This window comes from Hyposmocoma kahamanoa, unplaced genomic scaffold (genome assembly GCF_003589595.1).
Source record: "Hyposmocoma kahamanoa isolate Upper Pololo Valley unplaced genomic scaffold, ASM358959v1 79, whole genome shotgun sequence".
NCBI classification, from domain to species: Eukaryota; Metazoa; Arthropoda; class Insecta; order Lepidoptera; family Cosmopterigidae; genus Hyposmocoma; species Hyposmocoma kahamanoa.
This window is the reverse complement of record NW_020653993.1, coordinates 9,091,167-9,113,381: the sequence shown is the minus strand read 5'-3', so window position 1 is coordinate 9,113,381 and position 22,215 is coordinate 9,091,167. Positions and strand designations below refer to the sequence as shown.

The following is a 22,215-nucleotide window of genomic DNA, read 5'->3' as shown; positions in this document are numbered from 1 at the left end:
TATCGCATTCCACATAGGACATCACAATTCGTCGTTTACGATTAAAAATATGCAACAATTGTCGCACCTTTTTCGTAAATGTTATATTTGACGTTTGAAAGCCATAAAAATCTTCAAATGGAGATAGCAAAAATATTGTAAACGTCAAAAATGGCTTAACGGATGTTTTAAAAAAAATTTAGCTATTATGCACTCAGTTACGAAATTCATTATTATATATTAAACTTCAATTTAGTATCGAAATATTATTATAGAATATTATTATAGAAATATAGTAAATAAATATTTGAAAAAAAAAACTGTAAAATTTGTTACTTTTCTATAGCACTAAGTCGTCGGTAATGGCTCGATATTTTTACATCAAGTCGAGAAAAGTAACTGTTACGTGCAACATTGAACACCAAATATATGGCAATATGGCAGAATTTACAATACATAACAGTAAAAAATAAACACATTGCAAAATTGTATCATAGCCGCATGCGTTCTGTGCTCAATTTCGCAATTACGTTTGCGCGCTATTCGTATTACGGTAACCTCATTCTGTCTCTGGCCGTGACAATGGCATTGTATAATAAATAAATAAATAACGCACACACTCAACATAGCCCCGCACTAGGGAAACCCTATGTCGCGGGTGCCATGGACACACACATAGACAACCACAAATTACACCCAAACTCACGAGAGAAATAAATGTAAGCCATACAAACATTTCTCCCGGCCCGGGAATCGAACCTGGGACCTCTGCGTGGCAGTACGGCATGGTAACCGTTCGGCCACGGAGGCAGTATAAAGGGCCGTAATGGACGATTAAACAGCATGCAGTATTTGAAATGATGTTATACCCCGTGGAACTTCTCGATGGCTTTCGCTCGTCTCCTCCTCCATAGCTTCGAAAGAAACACCGGGGCCAGTAGGGGCAGGACCCGATGGCGCATCGTTTGGGGATTTATTTTGACAACTGTAATTTTACACTTCACGAAAAAAACCACGCAACCTGTGCGTTTAACTTAGTTTAGTAATTTTAATTAATATTTATTTTGGCCAGAATAACACACTTATTACTTTTTATTAATTCTTAATGGCTGCGGTTAAGGGTATGTACTTCCTAGAACGAAAACACAATTTTAAAACAAGCGAGATTATCATTTGTAAACTAATCACTAAATCGTGCTATTTTTTCACTAAGTATACATTTTCGATAAAAGCTGTTGAGTTAATGATTTTATATATTTTTAAAAACGCCAATATTTCAAAGTTACTTGTTGTTGTTTTTTTCTTTCGATTTAATTTAATCTGAACACAAAATCCGACAGCTAAGTAAACACTTTGAAATCCAACTGAGTTTAAGATAATAATTTTATAAATATTGTAGGCTACGTCATCCGTTTAATCAGAGGAATAACGGGAGCAACTGATAATATAACAACAACAATAAATCGCATTGCGTTTATATTTGCAAAAATGTTAAATACACGTGATATCATTTCTCATGCTCACAATCTCGCCTGATGGCTATGACTTTGTGGTGGACGATGAGGTACTTACATTCGTTTTATTTAACGGAGAATAGACGGAATTGTGATTCCTAGTTGTCCACATCAAGGAAGAAGAAGCTAAACGCTACAAGACAATTAATTACAATACAGTCGTACTATTCTCGTTATTGCACAAAAGGACGTATGTACAGACAAAAGACGGAGTACAACAGGCGGCCGTCAAAAAGAAGATAATAAACAGTAAATAGGAACTTAATACATTAGTAGCAGTAGAGCTCCTTGTGAAAGAGTTCGTTCTGGAAAGTACTACCACCAAGCAGTAATGTGAATATTACTACGTTCCGGTTTTTAAGGCAAAAATGGCCCATTCACTACCTGCATGACAGTACGCCGCGTATGGCCCACGTATGGAATGTCGCAGGATGATTGCAGGATGGCTTTTGCACGCTGCGACTACACTCATAATCCTGCATTACGCGGCGGACGACAAGGCGGACTGTAATGCAGGATAATGAATGCCCCCTTTAAGGTCTGCTGTTGAAATTGCAGGCACATGGGACTTGTCAACATATGTCTCAGGGTGACGGGTGTAATGGCAGTACTCCTCAGATCTTTGTAATTTAAAGCTCTTGAGTGGCACTGCAACTGTTTTCAATATGCGTGTCTCTTACCACTTGGTATCATAAAAAACCTTAATAACTATATTCTAGATGTTTTGCCACAGTTATTCATATATTTTTGTGAAATGAGCTCCACTAGTTTGTTATAAACATTAATACAAAGACCAAACACAAAGAAAAAATGTCAGCGCTCGCAACCTGTGACCATGCCAAACCAGGGCGACGCTCATTCTAACTATATTATACCTAAACGTAAAGTCAATAACGCTTCGTTTGAATTGGAACTTTGCATATAACCCCTTCATCAAAAATTCAAGAACCCAAGCCAAGTTTTGTTTGTCGTTGATAGAAAAGGAATTACGAAATCAATTCGTAAAATTCCGCCGCACGATCGCCGAAGCGTATACGGTAAAATGCCTACAAAGGCAACCTTACGAAGGTGCTCAAGGCACCGTAGTTTCGTTTCCACAAAGGCAGTAATATTGATTACTTTTCTGACACACTAACCCACAGAGTCGAAAATGGCAAAAATGGCAAGCTGATATTCAGCACCCGTCCTGAAGATGAAAGCAGCATCCTATTACGTGATCGGAATGTATAGTGTATGAAACTATATCGGTGTCAAATACCGCCTGACCTTGGAAAGGATATCAAGTTTCGTCGCAGTTAATTCTGTATCCGAAGAATTTTTGTATTATATCAAGTGACGGGACGAACAAGTCGTGCGCTGATGGTAAGCTACACGCCTGTCCATAACAGTTGCAGTGCCACTCAGAGCTTTAAATCGCAAAGATTTGAGGGGCACTGCCACTGCGCCCGTCACGCTGAGTAATAAGTTAATAAGTCCTGTGTGTAATTTTACCAGCACCTAAACCGGAACGCAGTAATGCTAACATTACGCTTGGCGGCAGGAATAGGTAAGGTGGCAGTACTTCCCTGGACGAACTCTTTCACAAAGAGCTCTACTGCTGCTACACAAGTCAAGTTGGACGGGATATTCACAAGCAAGCAACGCAGGGTCGGTATGGATATACCTCGGAAATACTTTTTTACTTTCAAGAAATTAGACCAGAGGAATCTCCTGTACCAGGAAGATTATAAATAAAATCGTCTGATAATCCCACTGCATGATCTTTCTTATGACATGAAGTGACATGACAAACAACTCGGGGGCCGGGTGGCAAAAGTCAGTTGCAGTACTCAACGATTTAAGTAGCAAAGATCGGAAAGGCATTGCCACTATCAACCTGAGACATGAAACTGACAAGTCTCGTGTGCCTATATTTTCAATACCACCTTTACCTCTCTAAATCTGAGCGGACAAATGCTTACATTACTGCTCGGGGGCAGAAAGATAAGAAAGTACCTTATATATTCGTTTCATACTGCGACCTAAGCCAACCGAGGTAACCAACCCAATGATCCAGCTAGTTATATAAAATATGTCGCCCGTCTCCCGTCCTTCACACCCGCACGTGTCAGTACTTATTAAGTATTTTCTTAGCTTAGCTTCGTATGCAACTACAAAAAAATGAAAATCAATATAAGTCTTTTTTTCATAGGTAAGCATTAATACACTTGAAATGTCACATTGGTTAAAATCGACCACTCATTCGTAAGGCAGATTCCTCAGAGAAGACTGAGCAAGAAACTCTAGGGGTTGCTCTTTGTAATTAATTTTTGTACACATCTGCCCACTGAACGAACTCTTTCACAAGGACCTCTATTGCTACTAAAAGTCAAGGAAACAATTTCTCATACCTAAAACTACATATTCACATATACAAACGGTCGTAAAAGTCAGTTTAATCCAAAGTGTCCAATTTGAACACGCGATCATGTCCGCGTTGGATCTCGTAAGTTTGTACCTCTATACACACAACATCCGCGCGATCCGCGTAATAGCGCTCAAGTGGTAGCAAAGTGAGTATTCAATAGAATTGTTGCTTATTTTTTTATTTCAAGAAGCTGTACAATCTCACGATATTTCTATTCGCAATTCTTGAACGATTGCAACAAGCGTAGGAAAACTCAAACGATTGTGATAAGAGCAAATAACTTTATCCAGACGAGTTGTTATTTATTCGACTAATAGAGATGAGTGACGAAACAGATTAATTGAAGACCTTTGCTTGTTTACGAGACCCTAGTCAGTCGATAACTCAAGTTGATAAGGAAGGTGTCACATAATGGCTTACACAACACAAGCATCCAATAAAACTTAGGTATAGGAAAGTAACCACGACACCGGAAATTTTTCTGTGGTCTAAAGAAAATTAAATAAATAAATAAAAATCTATTTATTTATCCACTACACACATAAATCATAGATGAAGGTTCAATTGGCGATTTTCAGTTTTCACGTATAGATATTCGCTTGCTGCATTAGGCCAGTACCGAACTGTATAAAACGCCAAGTGATTATAGAGGCATGTGCAAGTCGCATTTTATGTAAAAGGTACAAAAATTCTTAAGTTCAAATTTAAAAAATCTAAATTTCTTCTTTTGGTGTTGCTAGGGGATTTTAACTAGGGATGAATTGGTACTCGATGGTTGCACAAGGAGGAGGAATTATTAATTATATTACATATTAATTATATTATATATTAATTATATTATATATTAATTATATTATATATTAATTATATTATATATAATTAACCCCCCCCCCCCCCCCCCTCTATTGGTTCGAATTCCTTTTTTTATCCCGCCAATATCACGTTACGTCCACCAGCGCAAATACCCTCTGTTCAATTTTCATTTAACCCGCACAACGACACTAATACGGCCACCATTCTTCTTCGATGCCCTAGCCGTGAGCGAGTCCTTAAATAGGACAAATGGCATTGGCGTGCTCAGTAACATTGAATCAAAATTTCTAACATCCGCTGGTTACTTGGAGATGGGCACCGCCCAAAGCTCTGGTCCAAATTCCGCAGCTTACCTTTGGACAGTGATCGACTCAACTTTTATACCAAAGTCACAACCTGGGGTCGGATTGTAAGAGGAATGTCGAACACCTTGCCGGAGTTCTCATTGTGAGCTAACAATGGCGGTGGAACAATGGTTGGGGGTCAACGCGCGAACTCTTCGCCACACTAAAGTAATAAACAAGCATGACAATTAAAATTACCTAGCCTGAAACTAGAAAATTTTCTAGACTACGAGTATAGGATTCAAGAAATAGATCGTCGGGGATAGGGAAATTCCGTGTGCAACTAGCATTGGACCACGTATCTGAAACATGTAGCCAATTTGAGTTTTGCATGCTAGTGCTGTAGTTATATGATTGGGACCCGCTATTTTAGTTGCGATTGACTAAAAGAAAGCCATCACATCACAGTACGCGGCAAAATCTGATCCGCGTAGATGACGTGGCAAGTAAATTAACAAGATTTACGGGAATCTATAGTTAACAGTCCGTAGCCAACATAAATGAATGGTTGTGTAAAAATGAAAGTTGTAGAAATTGAAATAACAAAGTAATAACTTTAAAACCTTCTTCGGTTAAATTTGGTTTTGTATAGCGTCATTTACCAATGTCCCCGACAAGATGATCAATGCGACAAGGAATTGTAGTGATTCTAAAAAGTTTCATCCTGGAAAGACATAAATACGAGACACATCTGCTATTCGACCTATATAATTAAAATGACTAATAGGGTCACAGAAAAGAGAATTTCTCCACAAAAATATAGAAAACAATCAAAGAAAGCGACGAAGAAATAAATCCAAATGTACCAGTAAAAATATACATAATTTCATTAAGAAAGAAGATATTCATAACATCAACCTCAGAACTAAGTCCAATCTCACCAATTCGTTTAACTAAGGTCAACGATTATTTTATGGGGAACTGTATACGTTTTTACAATAAGATTCCGGAGCACATAGTAAGAATATCATTTCCTAAGTAAAGTCATATTACAAAATTGAATACTACGTGTTAGATAAAGATGTATGGAAAGACGATATAAGTCTAAATTCCACAGTGACGGGACGAACAAGTCGTGCGCCTGGTAAGGTACCTGTCCATAACAGATGCAATGTCACTCAGCTGTTTAAATCACAAAGATCTGAGGCACACTGGCACTGCGCCCGCCACACTTTAACATAAGTTAACAAGTCCCATGTGCCTGTTATTTCACCAGCACCCTTATCCTATAGCATAAATGATCATTTGAACTTTCAAGAGACGAGAAGTTTCATGAAGAAGTCATATTAAATGCACCCTAAAGCACTAGGGTAGGATACAGGCACGCAAAGCAAACCTTGTTCAATAAAACTTGTTTGTAGCTACCAATAGCCACAATAATTCCTTATATGTACATGTAAGTACATAAGAATAATTGGCGTAAGCCGCGTAGAAGCTGTCGCTGTCGGTATAGCAAATGTATACCCTATATCATAGGTTCCCAAACTTCCCAAGTTCTTGGCTCACCGTCCAATTAGGCATGATAAAAAAATTTCAACGCCTCAACAACTTAAAACTTAAAATAATTGAGAACACGTATTTTTTACATTAACTTAACACAAAAAAATCATAAGGAAAAAATAATTGTAGTGTAGTTTTTATAAATAATTCAGGTTTTTTCAAATGCGGTAGCACCTCCTGGACAGTATCAACGACCCAAATTGCTTCCGAGGCCCCCCCGAGAACTCTTCAGCTCCCACTGGGGGACCCACTTACCCGGTAGGGACCCACTTTGGGAAACTGCTCTATATGAACGGCTTGAGGTTTACTTATCTCATACATTAGATATTCAGTCTTAGTCGGAATTTAACTGACAAGTATCTCTAGAGATTTGAAGGCCCTAATTTATCTGTCATTACTAAACTGTAAATAACATTAATTAAATTATTTTGAACTTGGGTAGAACTTCTGTGTCTTTGGTACCCCCAGAGACGTGATGCTTTAAACAGTTGCTTGTATAATATCTTAATTTCTTCTAGGTTTATCCGGCACTGCTTGTACCATTTCCTAACAGAAGATTAATTATCTAACTTTGAAAGCAGCCAGATGTTCGGACTAAAATATCATATACTTAACACGCCAATTTTCATGTTAAGACGGTTAGGAGGCTGGGGAATCGTGACCGCTGGACGTATCGAGCGTTTCAAAGCAAAATTTAATAAATTAGAGATTTTCATGACATGAGTTATCCATTATATTTAATTTAAATGAACTTTTCAATGGTACTCAAACTGCCTCTGTGGCCAAGTTAGGCGTTAGATTGTTCATTCCGCCAAGCGACACAATCGCGTTAATTACTCGACCGATTCGTGTTACTTCTATCTTCACACATGTAAATGTCGTTAGTGGGTTCTTGAACCCGATTCCTTGACCCCGGGCGACTATACCATTGCAACTCAAAATTTATCTACGGTAGAGGCGAGAATATAGCATCTAACGTTTTTATCAAAATTGAGTTACATACATATTCGGAATCAGGAAAACAAGGTCACCTTTTTTTAACTGCCTCAGTGACCGAACGGTTACCATGTTGGACTGCCACGCAGAGGTCCCGGGTTCGATTCCCAGGACGTGTTTAATTTATGTAAGACCTACATCTATTTCTCTCGTGAGTTTGAGTGTAATTTGTATCTAGTGGTGGCTATGACTGAAAAATATGGTATGATAACACATCGGGTTTGCAACTAAAACGTTTCTGTGTGATACTCATAAATTTACCTATTGTATTCAATCACATATATCATAGTAATGTTTAACATTTTTTTATTCCCGACTCCTAAAAATAAACAAAAATATATTGAAACCGAACTAAGCATAAACTAAAACGCAAAATTATACAAGCAAAGTCCATAAACGGCTCTTCGTCATTATTGAGGCAGCTTTCGCCATCCTTCTTTATTGCGATGCCATGTGTTTGTATCAGAGACGTATCAAACGTGTCAAATGGTAAATTAGTATCTACTTATGTCTCAGGGTGCCGGGCGCAGTGGCAGTGCTCCTCAGATCTTTGTTATTGAAAGCACTGAGTGTTATCAACTGTTATGGACAGGTACCTTACCATCAAGCGCACGACTTGTTCGTCCCGTCACTTGATATTATAAAAAAAAAACGAGAACAAACAAGAATGCTTTTTTCTAGGGAATGCTATTTTCAAATAAACTTAATTGCTATGGAATATCTTAAAAATCATATTTTTGTGGAATCTAGACTTATATCGTCTTTCCATACATCTTTATCTAACACGTAGTCTTCAATTTTGTAATATGACTTTACTTAGGAAATGATAATACGGGGCGAACAAGTTGCCCACCTAATCTTACCACCAGTCACTTAGTCTCATAAAAAAAAGAGAAAAGCATGAAGGTAGACTAAAATGAGTAGTTTTCGATGTGGCGTTACAGCAAAACAGCCGTTAAGTTAGACACAATACAAAAAATCTATAGCAGGTACAGAAAGATTCGTAAGATCTGCGAGTTTTTCGGTGAAGAACAACATCGTGACGAAACCTGCATGATGACGAAGGTTCACAACCTTCGGAAAACGTGTAAAGTCTAGAACCCGTATTGGACCAGTGTGGCGGACTATGACCTAAACCCGCGTCTAAGGTAGTGTTGGGTAGGACATGAAATTAAAATGAGTTTGAGGGAGTATCTCATTTGAAAAAATGAGGCGGTACAATGGCCTACTTCAAATGAGGTGAAGTAGTGGTAAGAAAGTTTGCACCTACGGCAATGACTCAGCAACAGACAGGGAATATTAAGCACATTTTCATAACTTGATAGTATCAATAAATTGGGCAACTTAAGTGTTATGATATAGTATAAATAAATGCTAATTTTATTTAGCTCTATCTGTATGATCATATATGATGTAAAATCAGATAAAAAGCGGGCAGTGCAGGACCAATCGTCGTTGCATTTGTTGGATTCGAAGCACTGTGAGGCTATTACATGAGGCTATGACATGAGGTAAAGTGTGAGGTGGGACATTTTTGTGACATGAGGTGTTGTGACAAACCACCCAAGCGAGTGGTACAAACGAGTTGCCTCGCGTAAGAGTAACTCAACACTAGTCTAAGGGGAGACCCGTGTCCCACAGTGGAACGTAAATGGGTTGATGATGGTGACCAATAATAATATCAAATTAGTGGAGTATTTTCACAAAAAATACATGTTTATCACTACAGCAAAAACATCACGATATTCAATTTTTTAAAATGCACACTACATTGAGGTAGAACACTCATTTTAGGAAAAATCACACACTTATTGAGTATTGCCTCGGACCCGTCGTCGGTATGTAATAATGGTTCAATGCAGTAAATTCAATGTTCTAATAAAGCTACAAGCAATGTTCGTGTCAATTTTAACATTGAATGTGAACGTTGATATCGATTGCATACGACGAGAAATTGTTTTCTAGATGGCTACTTTTAGAAAAGATTTGACTTATAGAAAAGCATATTTTATTGTACTCATTTTAAAAGACACTATATTTTTAAGTTTCTTTTTTAAATTTTATAATAATCTAATTTAAAAAGCGATTCACTACACAAAATGTATAATTTTGAAACCTCGCATGTTTACGGAGACCGCTAGTGCTGATATTATTTAAAATAATGTGACGTCTATTTTTTTTTTCAAATCTAATTTAAATGTATCGGTTCGCATTTGTTTTATTAGTTGACTTTATTCATATCTCCTTCCACATTCACTTGTTTTTCTAATTATCGAGTTATGTTTTTTGCCCGGACAATGTTAAATTCTTCTTTGATCGATCTGCACTTGTTTTCTGCAAGATTTTTTTACTGGCGCATCACGTGAGATAAAATTCTACCGTAATTCCGTCGATATAACCGAGATACAGGCAGATACTGAGAGAAGAGGGCGAAAGGGTGTACAATGGCTAATAAAAGCACTGTGTGATGGAGCGTTGCGATGCAGTAACCGTGAAAATGCCTGGCGAGCGTGACAACCTAGATAGGTACCTAATAAAATGTGTGAAAATAGAAGGACTCCCATGCTCCAATGCCAAACCACTTTTAATGACCTTGATTACTGAGTAGGTATCACATTAGGTCATGGACAACAAATTGAGTTCCTGTTGAATCAATAGGAAATGAAGTTTCCTTAATTAGTTCATGTTAAGGTGTTCAAAGGGCACGCCCGAGCGGATCCAGGGTTAATTATATTTAGGGTTGGCATTTATTTTGATAACATATTCTTTATGATAACGTTATTTCAGACGTGGTGACGATTAGCAGCTTACTTCCTTACTTAATAATGTATCATACACTTGATAACACAGCAAAAAGTATGCAAACAGCTTAGTTTGTTTGAAGTTATGAAATTTGACAAAATATTATCAGAGATATTGAAAATTTTAACCGACTTCAAAAAATTTAATTGTATGTTGTAATGTTGTATGTAATCTTAATTCAACTGTATGTTGCTTTTTTTGTATGTTTTTTACGCGATAACTCCAGGCATTTATGAACTGATTTTGATGATTCTTTTTTGTTGGAAAGAGGATACCTCAGTATGGTCTCATTTAAATTTGAAAAAAATATTCCACCTCTCAGGTTGGCAAACTAGGGGATGAATCCGGTTTCGCGCACTTTCCTGTAACCGATTTCAATAAAACTTGGCAAATAGAAACTTTTGAGGTCGGTTTTTTTAGTACCCTGTACTGAGATTATTAGCAGATTTTCTATGGAACAAAAGAAACATGTTTAGATACTTTGGCTTTAGAAAAACTTAGAAATTAATAAATTAAGTACCGAAACAAGTAATCATGGAGTTATACTTTAGAATGTTTGTTTCCAATGCCGAAAAGCTTTCACATTGTAAATTCCACTTTATAAGTTTGTGTTAAATTTAGCACGCAATGGAACCAAATACAGTTATATTTTGCGATCCGCCGGTAAATAGGATATGTTACTTTTGACGCAAAAAATAAAAAACAGTGTGACAACCCTTATTCCCGGGCTTACATGTAGGTCAGGCTTAACTGTCCAAGTTTTAATTATGGTTTCCTTTTAGGGCTTATTATCATCTAATCAATTCTATTCAGGCCTTGACTGTATTTAGTGTATAACTGAAGTTTTTATATTTCGGTTTTTAACGCCAAATAATTATATGTATAAATATCGTCTATGGCGCTGCTATCGCGTTAAGATTGGTTACACACGGCAGCGATGCAAACGCGCGTTCGCTACACTTGCGATTTATAGGCGATTGCATCGATGCAATCATGCGACTGCATCGATACAAACGCGCGTTTGTATCGATGCAGTCTCACGCTTGCATCGCTTGTGAAAAGGTAGACTATTAGCGACTCAGAGGAAGTCGCCGTGGTAACCGCTCTTAGTGATGACAAAAACTCGCAAGAGTAGATAAATTATTTTATCGACCGACTGTCCGACTACAGTGCTACTATAGCAATAATGTCATCGATGATCTTTCTTACACTTGTGTAGATAAATTAAGTGGTGGTAAAAACTCGCGAAAGTGCACAAAGTATTTTCCTGTCTATCGATTGAGACTTACCCTTAACGTGCGTTATGGTTTTGCTAACGCCTGTGGAGATAACTCTCCATTGATGACAAAAACTCGCGAGAGTAGATAAACTATGATTACTTTTTTGTGCATCGACTATGGCGCTACTACAGGATTAGCGCGCGGGAAGGTCAAACTTGTAGAAATGATTCGCGTAATGACAAAAACTCGCGTGAGTAGAATAAGTATTTTCTTGTCTAGGTATTATAGGAGATACGTGCGCGATCGTCACACGTGCGTCTGTAAAGATAACCCGCGAGAGTAGATAAACTAATTTTTTTTACCACTTAAGGCGTGACTATAGCATTAATGTGTGTGTGCACAGGTCGTGCTTCCTTCTATAGGTATATCGCGAGGCGTCGTTTGTGAGTGTAAACACATAGCTTGAAGAAACAAATACTTCGTCTTTGTGCTCGTGCTTAGTCTCTGAATAAACTAAAGTTTAGTAATAAAACGTATCTCTCTTTTCTACGTTGGGGAAATAATTATTTAGAAAACATAAATATAATTGAAACAAATAAACCGAAGTAATTTGGATTTTATTGCAATTATTTTATTTTCATGAAGAAAACTGGAATATGCCTAAGCATCAGTTCCCCTCATGCATCAATCTCGGATAAATCCCTCGCTACTGATAAATTAAAAACCATTTATGTACATGAATCATTGTAAATGTCACACATATTAAGAATACCTAACACGTAGTTTGAACTTGAACTCAAGTGTGGAATAGAACCTTCCAATTAAGATGCTCCTTTCCAAACTTTAAAAAATTGTATAGTTTATAAACGGTTTTACCAAAGTATAATAAGATAAGTATGGTAACTCCACGCAACAAACAAACGCAGCAGCGCGGCTTGTATGTATGCACGCGCGCCGTGTCCGGATGCACACATTCGCATAACCTCACGATGCACTTGCGTTGAATGACACTGGTCGTCCCTACGCGCCTTTCAATATTATGTGAATGTGTGGTGAATGTCTCCACACGGCGCGTGGCGGTCTCGCCCACAAACAAGCGCCGCACAACGTAACAACTTTGTAAGGCGTTACCATAAATCTCTCATTTTACTATGGTTTTACTGTCAAAATTTTTATCTTAATTTTGTTAAAATCACACTCACCCGCTAGAAGCGTATCACCAATATTACCAAAAAAACTGGCACGGAGCAGAAACAGATGCTTACCTGTAAAGAAAAATTGGAGAACATTAGAAATAGCCAATGATATGCGAATTTACAATTCATATTTCAACTTTTGGCTTGACGAGGTTGTAACTTGTTAAAGGAGAAAAAGATTTGGCAGGTATTTCGTGTCCACGGGGAATAAAATTTGCATTAATAAGTGAACTCAAATGCCGCTGTATCATCGGATTATACGGTTGATACTGATTTATTTCTTGGTATATACCATAATAGACGGTACTCGTCAGTAGTGTCGCGAATCGTATGAAAATTTTCAAATGGTTAAAAATTTTGTGAAATATTTTTCGGAAAATACTTTTGTTATTTTTCAGAAATGTATTGGAAAAATACAACGCAGAAATATGGACCGGTAATACTCGGCAGCAGAATTTGTTATGTATTTATTTGTTGTTGAAAATGTAAACGCTCGCAGCTTTCAAAAATTCGGGAAGCGAAACAATAACGAAGAGTTAATTCTTGTGTATGTATCATGTGAATATTGTAGTTTTTTCCTGTTATATTATGTTATGTTCTCCACAAACTTCAGGTAGCGTAAAGAGCTATCGAAAGAAAAGAAGGCCGCTGGGGGACCGTAATAGAAAAAAATTAGTCCGAGAGCACAGTAAAGTGAGCGATGTGACTAAACGGGTTGCGAAATTGAAGTGGGAGTGGGACTGACCATGTCGTCCACAAGAAAGGCTCTTGGTGCCAGGCAGTGGTAGAATGGAGACCGCGAGACGAAAATCGCCCAAGAGGAAGACCACAGATGCGTTGGTATGACGACATCAAAGCACTGGCGGAAACAAAGTGGTTAGAAACTGCTCAAGACCGGGAAGATAGCAAAAACTGCAGGAGGCCTTTGTGGTTAAGAACGGCTTAATAATAAGAAAAAGAAGAATATATTATATTATGTAATTGAGTACTTCATAAACATATGTGTGTTGTTTTTTTTTTGGAATAGATTAATTGTATCACTGCCCCGTGCTCTATTTGTTTATATATTAAGAAATAAGTGAACATTTGACTTCAACTTTATCTGATAGAACGTGAAGATGAGGTCAAAAATGGAATATGCACACGGAAATAACGCCTATTCACTCTCGCCTTTATAAGGCCCAAGTTATAACATTCAAGGAATAAGTATTTTTGCACAATTCCACTTCATTGCCGTTTGCTATATAAATGTGGAATTCTTGAAAAAACACATATGAGAAGCTGACAACAACACGCAAGTGCTAATCAGCTGTCTCTTGTTTCATGTGTGTGTGAATACATTTGAACGGTTTGGTGTTTACATTGCTGGCAGTTAATTCGTTTGAAATCACCGAAAAGTCTCGAACAATACATTTAAAGAACAGTTAACTAAATTGGAAAAGGGAACAAACTAGATCTCGAATAGAAGTTATCTAATTAAAATGAGCCACAAACTGCAAGCAATCACTTCGAAACTTGCAAACTCCGATAACGACGGAATTCATGAAAAGAAGTTTCTCAACTTGCACAAAATGTTGATTAAATCCGGTAGTAACAAGAGTTGCGCGGATATTGTTGATTCGCACAGTAATACATGTAAATCAAATTGTGCCAAACTACGAGTTTCCTTGGAGAAAATTTACAGATAAAATAAGACTTGCAGATTTTATCAGAATGCTTTCTTGTTAAGCCCATGTCGAGCGCCGGTAACCCCGTTAGGAAACGGCTTCATCATGTCATGTCTTCTTCCTATCGTGTCGATACACCTTTTATTTTAGGCCTATGTTGGCTCTGGACATTGCCACCTTGAGTGCAAATCTCTGGTCGCGTAGAGCCTCAATTATTGCAATTACAGAAAATTTTAAACTCAAAAAATATACTTTTTTCTGTTCTAATTTCAAACTTCATGCATATCGATTTACGACATAGTAATTTCGTTCGGAAATCATGCCGTCCGTGCCGTCAATCTACAAAAATCCATCGTTTCTACGAGGACAACACTATTCTTCTCCTTATCGTATCATTTCTTTATACCTATATAGACTTTGAATGGCGTATTGCCACCTTGACCGTATAGAGATATACACCTTCGTACAGGTTTTAGGGCATAAAGGCACTTAATCAAGTGCTGCATGGGCCGTGTTAGGGCACCAGAGTCACATTGGATTAGATTAGAATCCCTGAACCACCATTTACACATTTCGTCTCTGCAGCGACTTATTTGTATACGAAGTCAATTCAAGGACTTTCACACGGGCCACCGCAGATAGTAACCTGATGACAGTAGCTCTTGAGAGATGATAAAACCAGGTGGTGGGGGATTTTTCTGTTTCTACAGTGCACAATTAGTAACAGTCGGATGGTCACTAGTAGCCTTTGCTATGCACGGATACTTACGGCTTCTGAGGATGTGAGGAGTTTGAATGAAAGCGTCGTTTTATAATCTATATGTCAAAGAAGATCCCAAGTGTCGTTGCCCTTAGAAAACATGAAATTCCCAACTCGTCATATGCGCCGGTATGGCGAATTATGGCCTAAACGAATGGGGTAATGATAATGAAGACTACACTATTCACTTCTCCAGCAATGTCGGGCAAACTGTAATACATAATTTACAAATCTACAGTCAGTAGTGACACTATCATATACTTATCTATCTCAGTCCATTTCCTTTGCCGTTGAACATTCACACAAACAAAGCAATCAAAGTATCACCTAGTTTGTTAGTAATTGGATAAAAAACTACAGTAGGGCTGGCACAATATGACGCGATTTACGCGAGAGCGACATAGATGTGCGATATGTTGCTATGTTGCGAGTATGTCGCACTTTATGTCGCTCTCGCACAAGCACCCTGTTGCGCTAGCCCTACAGACTGCTTTCACAAAACATGGTTATTGCTGCTGTTACATTTTGCACAAGAGAACTACGGGTTGCGAGAGTTTTAAAACAATTTTCTTGGAGAGCAATAAACACAGCGGCTCAACGCGAAGCGAATTATAAATATAAAATGAATTTATTTAGCAAAGCCTAACAACCAGATATCGGAATAGGATGAGTATATTTTACCTAAACTGCAAAGGATAAACTATGAGTGGTCGTTGAAATCCCGGAATTACTCAACTGTGTTATATATTAGAAACGGTAAAAAACTGTTTATAAATTTTAAACGTTAAAACGTTGTACTTTTTTAAATAAGCGTGCTTATAAAAGGACTTTTCACTTAAACACTTTTTTGTTTGAAACTCACAAAATCGTTTAAGCCCATAGACATTATGTTAAAAAAGCTTGTAATATTGTGTTGATAACGAAAAACGAGAGTAAGTCGTTACAGGTTTTCGGAACACGAGATTTATTTTTATTTATGGCATTATTATTCACATTGACGAACTAATTTCTGTAGATGGCGGGCTCGACACTTAACAACTTGGCACGTCACCCTGAGACAAGTCCCATGTGCCTGTAATTTCACCAGCACCCTTGCCCTTTAAAAGCGGAACACATTAATACTCACATTACTGCTTGGCGGCAGAAATAGTTAACGCGGCAATACTTCCCTGGACGAACTCTTTTACACGGGGCTCTACTGTTTATATGGAAAACATTTTCGTTTAAACGCCCAAATCTTCTGGTAACTTTGGTATGAAATACATATATTATTCAGCATTCAAATAAATGAAATTCATATTTGCATTGATCAGTTACAGAAAAGTAGGACGAACTGATTTCCCGATAGAGTATTCAAATCCAAATATCAAAGCTCAGATATTCAGAAGTACGCCATTGATTATTTGGATACAAATCAACGGATGTTCCAATTGGATTCGTAGCAGAATATTTTGTAACAAACAAGCATTGAAAATGAAACTATTTTTCGGATGCAAATCGCGTATATTTGTTTCTTTTCTTTTTTCAAACGGACCGACTGTTCGGGTTCTTTAGAGAGATCTGCAAAACAGAGTCATTTCTAATCTCAAAAACCTAAGAAATTTGTAAACAAGCATTGAGTTGAAGTGATGACAAACCCCAAACAGACATAAAACTGCAGAAATACTTATTAATATTTTTTATTTTATTTAATAAATCTTATATAGGGTATTTTGAAATGTTTTTTGGTAAATTAAAAATAATTGGTAAGGTATTTAAATTATTGTCTTTTGTCGCTATAACACCGGCTGGTATACATTATGCGGCTGCGGCTGGTTCCGATTATTCACACTAGTTCTGTAGTACAGTTCTGTAGATAGAACTACTGGATTTACGATTCCCAGTAGTTCTGTCGAACTGATGCCTATTAATACCTGGAAGACTCCATAGAATTTTTAAGCAGCTTGAAACTAAAGACAGATAGAGTTTTCTAATAGATACATAATAATAATAATAACGCACACACTCAACATAGCCCCGCACTAGGGAAACCCTGTGTCGCGGGTGCCATGGACACACACATAGACAACCACAACAAAACAACAAAACAAATTACACCCAAACTCACCGAGAGAAATAAATGTAGGCCATACACATATTTCTCCCGGCCTGGGAATCGAACCCAGGACCTCTGCATGGCAGTCCGGCATGGTAACCGTTCGGCCACGGAGGCAGTTAAAATACTATACAACATCAATAATGAAATGAAGAATGCCTAGTTGTCAAAAGATAATATAAACAGGTAAAATAAAATAAATATGCTACAATAATCACTAAATAAAACTGTTTCAAAAATGAGCGGATTTCTAATAATAAAACGCAGCCGCGGTCGTGATCTTCTAGAAAAGGGTGATCCATGACCATGGTACTATGGCATTATAAAAAAATTAGATCCGAAAAAAAAAATTGTCACGAGGCACAATTTGGAGGCAATCGAATTACCGTCTTGATGCTTTTAAGTAATAAGTGCTGACAACATTGCCGTGAGAGCGCTCGTTCTCGGAAACTCGAGGTCGATTCGGGCGTGCTGAAAAGAGCTCCAAACTAAACTTTTCACGTAGAAACTGTAATCTTGAGAGCTCGCCCTGATCAGTTTCTTTACCACTAAAGATAAACATTGTAAGAACTTTTGTGTACAGCATACAGTAAAAACTAAGCAAGAGCTCTTTGTTACTTACTTCGTCTCAGAAAGTACTGCCGCTACATCGTCGAGGATAGTGCAATAACGCGTAACTAGCATTGGATCATAAGTTTCCATTTCGGTAAATTAGTGGCCAAATCAAATATGCGTAAATGTCATACCAACCATATTAGCGCGATTTACGAGATCTATTTATATCATTCCGTAGACAACATAAATTAATGCTTACTGTCATTGACTTACAAATAAATGGACGGCGGGTCTAATACAAAAACCACGAAAAAAAATGTCCCAAGTCAACCTATTTAAACGTAGTGACATGTAAAGGTATATGAAAAAGCTAAAACGTTGAATTTAAATTGTAATGTCATCGCAGTACTGTCTAATTTTGCTTGCTTCGTTGTCAGTCGAACAAACGAACACTAAAGCGTGAATGACGCTCTGTATACGATTTTAACGCCCTATAAGTTCGGACACTTTTTAGCGCAGACCCGACGTCCATATAATTGTAAGTCAATGCTTACTGTGTAAAATTGAAAGTCGTAGCCATTAAAATAACAAAGTAAAGACGTTCAATCATTCTCTTGTAAAATTTGGTTTAGTGCAGTGCAGGGGGTCTATTCTCGATCTCCGTCCGACATCCGTCCGAAACAATTACTGCCAAATAAGCAATACTTGACAAACGAAAAGACGCGTGATGCGAATGAAGCTTCATACTGGATACTTGTCTTTTAATTTTGTCGAATATTACTTATTTGACAGTAATTGTTTCGGACGGAAGTCAGACGGAGATCGAGAGTAGCCCCCCAGATACGTTTCTTTTACGAATGCTACATATTTGTATATTTGCGACATCCCCGACGTCATCTATTTCTCCTGTCAGGAAGTAAATATGAACATTACTGTGTTCCCGTTTTAAAGGGTGTGTAGGTTAACTTATGTCCCAGGGAGCTGCAACAGTGACCTTAGTTTCCCATAGACTTAACATGGTGATCTTTGTCCTCAATTATCCCAGGTCACAGGCCGAAATTCTAAATTTAGGCTTTGTCATGGCATGTACAATTATATTTTTTATACTAGTTTCAAATTTCATGCATGCAGGTTGAGAGACGGGCGAGCAATTCCCAGGTAGGCGTGTCGCTTACCAACGGCCGCAAGATTTGTTCGTCCCGTTACTTGAAATTTTAAAAAATCATGTTTTTACAGTCCACATAAATCCAACGCGTATTGGCCCATGTGGAAGAACCATGTACCGGGTCCTTCGACTCGGATTTGATCATTGTGGGATCGACAATCGGCGGGTCCATGGTCACAACGACACAGTGGAGTTGCTGCTGATGGTGTTGAGTTACAAGACAGTGACAGACTCAACAGTGAAACGTGTATAAATTAATGAACTGATCCGATGTTTGGAAGTAAATAATTAACTTAGTTAATCTCCTGTCATCGGTATCAATTATTAATTTCTATAAGAAATAATAACTTTGCAAAATCTTTCACACACTTTATCTGTTCTAATGTGAAACCTCTTCCAATTTATGTGCAAAGAAACTTTATTTAATTACCTCTCTTCCTCCGCCTCTAACAGAGTCCTCCCCCACTTGATCTACTTTTGAATGAGGAGAACAGGCGGGAGCCCTGGGCATTACCAACAGTATAGATATAACCAGTAAGATAATCTTTGAACTTTTACAGTAAGTGTTGAACTAAGTTTATTTTACACGGGGCATTGTCGCAGTAAAGATGCAGTGCCATAGCGTGCGGTCATGTTAGATCAAACCTTAATATTTTAAGTCAAGTAAGTAGTGTTGGAGAATGCATGCCTTTCATTCACGAGAGTGGGGAGTTGGATCCATCATAAAACCTGGATTTCGCAGAACTTAAAAGTTTCTAAAGATATGACTGGACCCACTCAATCATCTCAATATATTTTGTTTTGTTATTTTTATGATACATTTTTATGATATATGTCGGCGCCTTTGCTGTTGGCAGTTATAAAAACGTCAAGCAAATCAGCGCCCTCTATTGGCAGTGCCCAAAACGATGATGATTAATTGATTTGCGCCGATATTTCGCTACCTAGTGGTACGAACGCACTCCGTCAATCAAGTGACAGATGGTGGCACTGTTTGGACGGTTACGAGTTCTGTTTACATTCGCTCCAGCCGCCGTTTCGTCCACGTGTCCTAATAGTGAGAAGTATCATGCCTGAATCACTTCCTATTGTAATTGTCTTCCGTATTATTGTTAGTGTTGTGTACTTGCACGGCCGATTGAATTATATTAGACAAATTGAAAATAAACATATATATATCAAACTGAAGTTGTATTTGTGTTATGGAAGGCGGGGACGAGCCAGACGAACAGGATTCAGCTTCACCTACTCTCCCTGGTTCTAAATCCGACATATACGTATACGGTGTTCAGCGACACGCCTATCCCTGAGCAGTGCGACTCGCTCGGAGACACAAGTTGACAAATCTCATATGCAATTTCACCAGGACCGCTCACATTACTGCTTGGCGGCAGAGATAGGTAAGGCCACAAACATTAAAGTAATATAATGGCCAAATGCCAAACATTAAAAACTTTACTTTTACCTAAAAAAGTTTCATTGTGTTCCATATTCCACTATCAAAAACCTAACAACAATCTCTTCTATTTCTCAATATCAATTACGCATCATATTGATAAACAATGAATTCAAATCGATTTAGTGACTTAATAGAAAATTACGTAATACATTCACACACGTATAAAGGGAACAGTCAACATTCTGTCAGTTAGTCATACTGAGTGTCACTTTTCATGAAAGATTATGTAAGAGCATCCGGGCTTGAAAGCACGAGCATATAGGTTGAGGACATATAGGCTAAAACGTGAATGCACCTCTGTGACGACCACGAACGGGAAAACAGGCAAATAGGTTAAGTAAACGTCGTGGGAATGAAGTTGAAGGGTTACTTTTCTGGGTTGTCATTTATTTTAAAGCTAAACAGTGGATCTTTCCGTGAAATGCATCTAATGCCCGGGTGACATGAAGCTGCTTTTTCATAGGTCAGAATTGTACAAACAATACCGGTAAGTTAGAAACAGCAAGTAATACAGGTTATCCGGATATATATACAATTATAACGTGCCAGACAACCACACAATTTTTTTTTATGTTACCAAATGACGGGACGACAAATTGTGAACTTGGTGGTAAGCGACACGCCTGTCCATAACACTGCCGTCGACTAACTAAAACGCGGCTAGGTGACAAATGGTCAAATAATCATCGTTTTAAATAGCAAATAATCTCAGTACAGAGTACTAAAAAACCGACCTCAAAAGTACGTGGAAATACATATAATTACCAAGTTTTATTGAAATCGATTACCGGAAAGTGCGCAAACTCGGATTCATTCCCTAGTTCGCCACTATAATATTGAGAGAGAAAAACGCCTTGAATTGGAGAATAGCAAAATCAACCATTTAAATAATTGCGGCTTATAATAAAATTTAGGCGCTATTTATAAAATCTTCATGCATGAACAGCCACCCTTAAATGTGGATGATTTTCTTCAAAATGGGACCACTATGGAGGTACCCTCTTTCCAACAAAAAAGAATCATGAAAATCTGTTCACAAATACCGGAGCTATCGCGTAACATACATACAAAAAAACATACAGTCGAATTGAGAACCTCCTCCTTTTTTGAAGTCGTTTAAAAAAATAGAGCACAGAATTTTCTTTTAAAAACAGTTAAAATTAGCGTGGTCAACTTATCGGAACTAAAAAAAAATATTTTTTCACTTAGCAACGTTTTAGATAGCGGTCGGCAGAACAGTTGCAATGCTGCTCAGAGCTTTTAATTACCTGATCTTCAAACTACGGAATCACTCCGGAGCAGTATCCAGAACAACTTAGAACCAACTCGAACCAACTAAGAAAATGTTTGGTCCTACCAGGAATCGGACCCCCGCATCCAGCGCCCACAGCGAGGTTGTCGCAATAGTTCTCGCAAGAAACCTTTTTCTAAATCATCATCATCATCTACTCATTTATACGTCCCACTGCTGGGACACGGGTCTCCTTTCAGGCGAGGGCCAAAGCCATTGTCCGCCACGCTAGCCCAATGCGACTTGGGCTTTCCAGACGTTTTCCGAGGGTTGTAAACCTTCGACATGCAAGTTTCATCACTATGTTTTCCTTCACTTAAAATCTCATGGGAAATTAAATTTACACACACAATTTCGATAAACAGATGAACGAAGCGGTCGGTCAAACCAAAGCTATCACAGCATTTTTTTAAATTCCCGTGTTAACGTCCTTGAATGAAATTGACCTTTGA

At 37.9% G+C, this 22,215-nt stretch overlaps 1 protein-coding gene across 13 annotated transcripts in view; it reads right to left on the bottom strand.

Annotated features, from left to right (window-relative positions):
• Nucleotides 1-22,215, bottom strand: part of LOC113233565 (MAP/microtubule affinity-regulating kinase 3-like) — a 324,769-nt gene that overhangs the window by 75,504 nt on the left and 227,050 nt on the right. The window contains exon 1 of one of the 13 annotated variants that reach the window (XM_026468705.1): nt 849-944. The exons of the other annotated variants lie outside the window; for them this stretch is intronic. Coding sequence (XP_026324490.1) covers nt 849-941 — 93 coding nt within the window. The 5' untranslated portion in view covers nt 942-944. Of the gene's footprint in view, nt 1-848; nt 945-22,215 lie in introns of those variants that run through there. 13 annotated transcript variants of the gene reach the window in all.